Below are 7,687 nucleotides of genomic sequence, written 5' to 3'. Positions count from 1 at the left end.
CCCAGGCTCATGAACTCAATATCTCAGGAAACTTCTTCAAATTCGGCAAAAATATGCACTTGGTCTCAAGGATGAACTGAAAAGATTTTGGAGGTCAAAGGTCATACCTGTCCCAGGCTCAGGGACGCCTTCAGGGAATTTGTTCAAATGTGGCACAAACGTTTATTAATCTGGTCCTCAATCCTCAGGGATTTAACAAAAACAACAATCCTGTAATACATACAGGAAATGCTCACATGAGTTATTGTCCATGACGCAATGTGGAAGAGAAGGTAAGTTTGACCTTCTGACTTACAAAGGAAGTTGCTTACTACATGTTATTATGTATAATGTGCCGTTGTTGATGCCTCTGGGCTGGCGATAGCAGGAGGTGTTATGTTTTTTGGTTGTCTGTCCACCAGTAATTTAAAAATGATGTATGTTCTCACTTGGTCTTGGTAACAACATTACTGTCCATGGTGTAATGTGGAAGAGAAGGTAAGTATGAGCTTCTGACTTACAAAGGAAGTTGCCTACTACAGGTTGTGATGCCATTTTTGATGCCTCTTGCGCTGACGAAGAGGCTTTATGTTTTTGAGTTGATGCCATCCCAAGCTTGTGAACACAATATCTCAGGAAAGTCCTCAGGGAATATCTTTAAATTTGACACAAACTTTCATTTGGACTCAAGGATGAACTGGTAAGATTTTGGTGGTGAAAGATCAACATTCGTTCTGTTCTTCTTTCTAATATGAAAGGTAAGTAAATTATGAATAAGATTTAAAGTGTCCTACAGGGTCTAATAACACTTATTTTACAGTGCACTTGTTATTTATTTATTTATTTATAACATATTGTTATGTGTTTGTTTTGTACCAGAAAAGGTAAGTTTGTAATTACGACAACATTTACAACTGAATGAGGTTTTTAACATTTCTCTTATCAGCATTTAAAAGCGATGTATTTCACTGACTCCACGGTGGAAATACCCGCAGCCGTCCGTCCGTCTCAGGCTCGTCAACACTATATCTCAAGAACAGCTCGAGGAAATTTCATCAAATTTGGCACGAATGTTCTTTTGTTCTCCTGGTCACAACATTGAGGTCAAAGGTCAATGTCTCTGTAACCTCACATCTGTGCAGTTACTGTGAACGCAACATCTCAGGAACCTCTTCAGGGAATTTTTTTAATGTGTCAAATAATATTCTCTTGGACTCAAAAATAAACTGAAAAGATTTTGGAGGTCAAAGGTCAAGGTCAAGGTCACCATGACCTCATGTCTGCCTCGGGCTTGTGAGCTCAATATCTCAGGAACACTATCAGGGAATTTGTTCAAATGTGGCACACACATTTATCGGTCTGGTCCTCTCCTGCTCAGGAACAACAAAACACAAAACAACTGTCCTGTAATTAACAGGAAATGATCACGAGTTATTGTCCATGATGTAATGTGGTAGAAAAGTAAGTACGAGCATTGTGATTTACAAACACCTTTTGATTATTGTTTAAAGCTGCAGGAACTTTGTAAACTACCTCATGTACAATTTGTTTTTACTGTTTTTGTTCAGTATTTGATATTGTCTATTTAACAATAAAAACAATGTAATATTGCTTGTCCTGTTGTTTTTCTGCCTTACATCAAAGTGAAGTAAAGTATTAACAATATTTAAAGTGTCCAGCCAGTTCTTATTTCATGGTTCAGTAATTGAACTCAAGCTGTTATACTGCTATGTATTGGTGTTGTTAAGCTGTACATGACTATACCAGACAAAGGTAAGTTAATACTTAATGATTAATAGATTAAAAAGGTTTTAAAATACCTCTTCCTGGTGATTAAAAATAACATATTTGACTGACAATGTTGCCCCTTTTTTTTTTTATTTTATTTACAGGGTATTCTGTAGGTGGCTAACTGACCGAGGTACGGTAAAAATGAATCACATAGAATCTCTAGAAAATATAAACATCTGTGATTATCTATGTAACTCACACTGTGGTATTTAGATTGTTTTATAACTGGTGGTTGATGGCTGTTAAACAGACGGATGTCCGATGTCTGCTCTCTCCTTCAGGACTTCACACGCTGGATCAACATCCACGAAGGAAGCAACGGTGTGGAAGACTGAGACTCATCATCCAGGAGATGCTCGACAGCAGAGAGGACACGTTGACCTGACCAGATGAGAAGGACGGAGGACCAGAGGACCAACTGGAGAGCGGTGGTCTGTTTTTCAGTCAGCTAGGTGAGTAATCTCTCACAAAGACTACAGAAGTACCGATACTGACATAAAGTTACATCACTCCATCAGTTAGTAAAATGATGGAGCCTATAATTGTCCTTTACCTATAACACCACAGATTAAAGTTTATTTATCGTACACATATCTTTACAATGGGCACAAATAGTCACTGGAGGTCTAATTAAACAATGTAAAGCAGATACCAACAATGCAAAGGCTGTTTTTTTTTATGTCCAAAACCATTTATTCCTTGTTTTGCTATTTCACAGGACAGGACTCTTTGTGTGTCTTCATCACTCCTGGGTCTTCAGCTGAGAGTGGACATCAGTTCTCCCAGGAAGAACCACTCTCAGCACTCTTCCCACTTCCAGCCACCAAACCCCGTCCGGAGACCCAGTGAGTACGATGACGAGCCGCCTGCCCCTGACACCACCCTCTTCAGCCGCCAGGAGGGGTATCCTGACCCTCCCCGCACAGAGGAAGTGGTCATAATGTGCTTCCTCTGTGCCGGTGGCTTCGGGAAGCTCCTCACACACAAAGACACACAGACAGGAAGCTGTGCCCACCTTGATGCCTCGACGCTCTGACATCAGTGAAGAAAGATGTTTCCAGACCAGACAGACAAGTTTTAGGCTAAAAAAGAAAAAAAAAAGATTTCTACAAGATTTAAAGTATTTAACTTTGTCACATTCAGTCGTGTTTTACCAGACATGAATGTGTAATGTTTATCTGCTGAATTACATTTGAAACTTCATAAACATTTTTCATTTGATCGATCTGTATTAGCATGACATTAATACTTTTGGAACAAAAATTGTGTAAAATAAAATGTACTTTGGTCATTTTTCAGTGAAAATGTAAAATGTAATTTGCGAGATTTTAGTTTAAGATATTTAGTCAATTTGAAAAAAAAAAAAAAAAAAAATCTAAAAACACTTTTTTCACTTTGTCATTATTGAATGTCGACCGATGTAAAAATGAGAATGTTATTTTAAAATTTAATCTACAACACAAATTTTACAACTTGACTGCTTTGATGTTGAATTAAATAAAAATATTTAGATGTGAAATGATACTGTGTTCTGTGAAATCCTTGACGTTCACTGATGGTGGGTCAACATGGAGCTTCTTTAATACTTAATCAAATACACATTTAAAGGGGCCTGTTTCCATCATCAGGTGCACTGACATTTGTTATAAGTGGTCAGTTTGTAACTCAGCACAGTTTAATGGTTTAAAACTTGTCAATATGAAGGCAGAAAAGAAGTCTACACATATTTCATAATTTGACATATTTCTTTTGTGTATGTGAATGTTTTCTTAACATTTTTGAACAGTTCATATTAAACATCACCACTTCACTATTTACTTTGAATTTGGGAGCACCCCATGTAGTATGATAAGATACTTTGTGACTACATCCCCTGGTTTAGTCTTTATGAACATACGGTTCCTGTCAGGCCACACATCGGCTCTATGATGAGCTGGATTAAACATAAAAAAAAACTCCTGTTCTGTTGTAACATCACCACCTCGGAGTCGACACTCTTGTGAATCTCAACTCTTAACGTTTTTCTTCGACGTGGTGCAGATCTCAGATGGTCTCTGTGACTCTACAAGCAGCACCAGCTACTTAAAAACACCACACACCACCTGGAAAACATCAGCCCAACATCCCCACTCTTTTAGCTCTGTTTTTGACCTCCACCAACACTTGAGGGAAACATCTGGCTCTTCAGCAGCTGAACGCTCCACAATGTTGACCAGTCTGTGTGCTGTTTGGTGTTGAGCAGGGACGACTCAGAGAGGTTTTAGGAGCAAACCAGAGCAGTGAAGTGGTGACCTGACAGTTAAACAATGACACAATAAAGCTCTGTACGAGTCGGCTTCAAGGCAGAAGAGGATCCACTCTGCTCAGTTTCTGGAGACTCTCCTCATGACGCTGACTTGCTCTGCTCAAACTGTCCACGTTATAAAAATAACAAGACGCTGGAAAACATACGCAGGTCTTTTTCAGCCCACTGTGGTGTGACCTGCACAATATACATCACTTCTGCTCCATGTGTAGGTAAATATTCATCAGGTTGGCTTCTCACAGTGAGTCTTCATTCACTTGTCCACATGTGCAACATTTCAGTCCTTGTCCATGGAGAAACTCCTTAGTGCTTCACCGCAAGTAATATTCAATTGCAGCGGAGAATGCAGCAAAGCCTCCACATCCCAGGACGCCGGCTTTCAGACCAGCTGCAAAACAGAAACAAGAAGAAATGTGACGACAAGAGAAATGCACTTCCTTCAGAGTGAACCATCAAAGTAAACAAAGGAGGTTACACACCACGAAACCCAATGGCTCCTCCAGTCACACAGCCGCTGTACACCGCGTTCTTCCAGTCTGACACGCCTCTGTGCTGCACATGAAAAACAGGTACAAAAAAATGTTTCAACAGAGCACTAGAGGCAGATAATAACCGGTAACAAATAAGGCTTCAGGTTTGAATGACCAGTCAGAGTACTAATATATCTGAACAGTAATAATTTGGATGAGTGATTTTTTTTTTGTGCATTTCACTACTTGGTAAAAAAAAAACAAATGACGTCCAGCACCAGATGACGCTATAAGACCTCTCTGAGGAGTTTAAAACAGAACTACCAAAACATCTGATGCTCCCCATTGTGTTACTTTATAAGAACAAAATGTGAATTAGTACTTCATAAATAGTCAGGATTTATAATTTCACCTCAAATGTTCCATCAGAGATCTGCTGAAACAAAGCTGTGAAGTCAGACTTTTCAACACCACCCTATAATTACGTTGCACTGTTCATCTCATTTCATTCCATAGCACCTGACACTTTTTTTTCATTCATCCCAAACTGTATTTATTTATTTTTATTTAATTTGTTTTTTTGAGTATGTAGTCTGTGTGTGTGTATTTATTCATTGCTTTTTTTTTTTTTTTTTTTTCTAAAATACATATTTTTAAAAATCTTATTTCTAAGACATTTTAGAGTGGAACAAAGGGTTCCTGTTATTTTGTCCATTTCCTGTTTTGCTGCAGGGAATGATGGACATTATGAAATCCTCTTTACTCATTCATCGTTGGTTCTGAGCTCTTGTCAGAGGTTATATATCCATCATGTGTCTGTCACCCCGGCCACCATCAGCCCCACTTGATGAGGACGTACTGATTCTATGATGCACTCTGTGCAGGAGAACATGGCGCCCACGATGGCAAAGTTCTTGGCGTAGGACATCCCCCTCTGGCCCATGTCTTTGAGGACTTCTCGGGCTGTTGGAGTTCTCATAGGGTCCTTGGGGTCGAAGCCAACGTTGGTATCGATACCAGCAGTGAAAACACCAAAAGCTCCTCCGAGGACAAACCCTGCGGAGCACAAAGACACCAACATGAGTCTCTGAACAATCCATCACAACATCTACAGACCGTCGGGTTCATCTCCTCTGATAGTGGAACTCCTTTTGCCCTTGAAGCAGTGGAGAGACGAGGATTCAGGTTCTTAACTTAAGCTCAAGTACTAATACCGCACTGTGAAAATACTCCACTCATAATTAAAGTCCTGCATTCAAAACCTTACTTAAGTAAAGGTATGCAAGTATTGTCAGCAGAAGGGACTTCGTCAAAAGTTAAAGTACAAATCCTCCCTGTCAGTATTTTACTATATATGATAGTTTTGGATTCATGTTACTGCTGCATTAATGTGCATTGTAGTGTTGTACTTATTTAAGGTTGTGCGGATTTTAACTACTTTCTATAATGCTGGTTGGTTTAATCAACAATCTACAATCAATCTAATCTAAAATTATTACATGTTCGTATCGTCTCTGCTCACTGGGAACCACGTATCTTGAAAAAGTCAACAAGCTCAGAAGAACAGATTTGTTTCCCCGGTGAATCCTAAAGTTTTTTTTTTTTAAAGTATAGCATTCAGTTGAATTAAAGGGAGAGTTTTCTCAGCCCATGAAGGGACATCAACAGTTTATGTTGTAAATTGCACATCACCAGATTTGAAGATGCATGGTTTCTACAGGACAGAAAGGGTTTGAAAAACCGCAATCTGAAAAGTAACTAAAACTGTCAGACAAATATAGTGGCGTAAATAGTCAAATATTTGTCTTGAAGATTTTAGTGAAGTCGATATTCAAGTGCTAACAGCTCAGATTGTACTTCAGTACATTACTTGAGGAAATGTATTTTAGTTACAATCAAAAACTGCCTTCGACTAACAGATTATGTTTGTACAGTTTGTTGTGCAGTTATTATTAATTATAGAGGCCATCCCATAATCCTGAAGCCTGAGGTGCTTTCGGGCGTTTTCTCATGAAAAACTAATTCAAACACGAGGTCCGTCACCGTTTTCCAGCCGCAGCAGACAGAGTAAGTGTCGCTGTGGCTGCTCACCTCCCACACAGGCCAGAACAGACTTGAAGGCGCAGCTCTCCATGCCCCTCTCGATCATCTTCTGGTCGTCGCTTTTAAGAGGCACCGGCAGTCCCCCCATAACGGCGGGGTTCAGGTCCTTCACGGGCCTCTTGTCCCCGATAAGATGGTCCATAATCATACTGTACTGAATCGTTGGGCTGTCCATGCTCGGGACAGGCGAAGCTGGACTTTGAGAGTCGGAGGCAGCAGCGTTTGCTCCCACGGTGGCGGCCATGTTTCTCAATGACACTGCTTTGGGTAAATGTAGTCCGAAGACGAGCGCGTGCAGGTTCGTCACTTAAGACAGTTAAATTATTTATTTATATGATAACAGAAAGGGATAGCACAGGCAAAAGCATATATATTCTATGTATTTTATTAATTAAAGTGTTTTTATTCTTTCATATAAGGGTTTGTTGAATTCGTATCAGCACATTCGATACAACGTCAATATGACGTCAGCGCAGCTTTGCGGTAAATCTACCTGCACGGAAGTTATAGTTTTTATTAAAAAAAAACCTTGTGACCATTTTAGAGGCTGCAGCTTGTGTGTTGTTGAATTTGATTGCAACAGAGGTATATTAAGTGTCATGGTTTTAATAAATTCTTTCAAACTTAATTCGAGGTCTAAGGTCTACTTCTACATTTGTGCAGCTTTAATGTATACAACTGTGTCAGAAAGGTGTTGTTTGCCCCATTGAAGGGAGTGAAAACATATCAATACAATAATAATTCAACACCACAAAATTACCAATACTCATCAGTTTACATCATTATCAACAAATGTTTTTTTTTTTTTTTTTTGGTGGGGTTTAAAACTAACATGAAAGGCTATCATTCACAACCAGATCCCCATCACGAAATTTAACAGTAAAGAAAAGGAAATTAAATACAAAAAATTATAAATGATAACCAGTCACGCAACACAGGCCTACATCGTTAGTAACATCGTATTTTTTGTTGTTGTTTTTTTTAAAACGTGCGTACACTGTATTTGAATCTTTATCTTCTTTTCCGTTGCCCCGCAACC

General features: G+C 39.1%; 1 protein-coding gene across 1 annotated transcript; it reads right to left on the bottom strand.

The window, feature by feature from the left end:
* Window positions 1-2,312: 2,312 nt before the first annotated feature.
* Window positions 2,313-7,614, bottom strand: timm22 (translocase of inner mitochondrial membrane 22 homolog (yeast)). The gene is made up of 4 exons (XM_069700738.1): window positions 6,637-7,614; window positions 5,405-5,601; window positions 4,555-4,627; window positions 2,313-4,463 (listed from the first exon to the last, which is right to left on the bottom strand). The coding sequence occupies exons 1-4, from the start codon at window positions 6,890-6,892 to the stop codon at window positions 4,387-4,389; spliced, it is 603 nt and encodes a 200-aa protein (XP_069556839.1). The 5' UTR covers window positions 6,893-7,614; the 3' UTR covers window positions 2,313-4,386.
* Window positions 7,615-7,687: the final 73 nt, after the last annotated feature.

The sequence above is a fragment of the Brachyistius frenatus genome, unplaced genomic scaffold (assembly GCF_029030835.1).
Source record: "Brachyistius frenatus isolate BFR_SWC_R1_liver_20210118 unplaced genomic scaffold, ASM2903083v1 Contig_34, whole genome shotgun sequence".
NCBI classification, from domain to species: domain Eukaryota; kingdom Metazoa; phylum Chordata; class Actinopteri; family Embiotocidae; genus Brachyistius; species Brachyistius frenatus.
The sequence above is the reverse complement of the archived record's forward strand: the minus strand, read 5'-3'. Positions and strand labels throughout refer to the sequence as shown.

Excerpts from the sequence above, each read along its gene's own strand:
- timm22 (XM_069700738.1), bottom strand. The coding sequence starts at position 6,892 with ATGGCCGCCACCGTGGGAGCAAACGCTGCTGCCTCCGACTCTCAAAGT. Across the intron at positions 5,602-6,636 it reads TGTTCTGGCCTGTGTGGGAG|GGTTTGTCCTCGGAGGAGCT; the intron begins GTGAGCAGCCAC and ends TGTGCTCCGCAG. Across the intron at positions 4,464-4,554 it reads AGGAGCCATTGGGTTTCGTG|CTGGTCTGAAAGCCGGCGTC; the intron begins GTGTGTAACCTC and ends TCTGTTTTGCAG.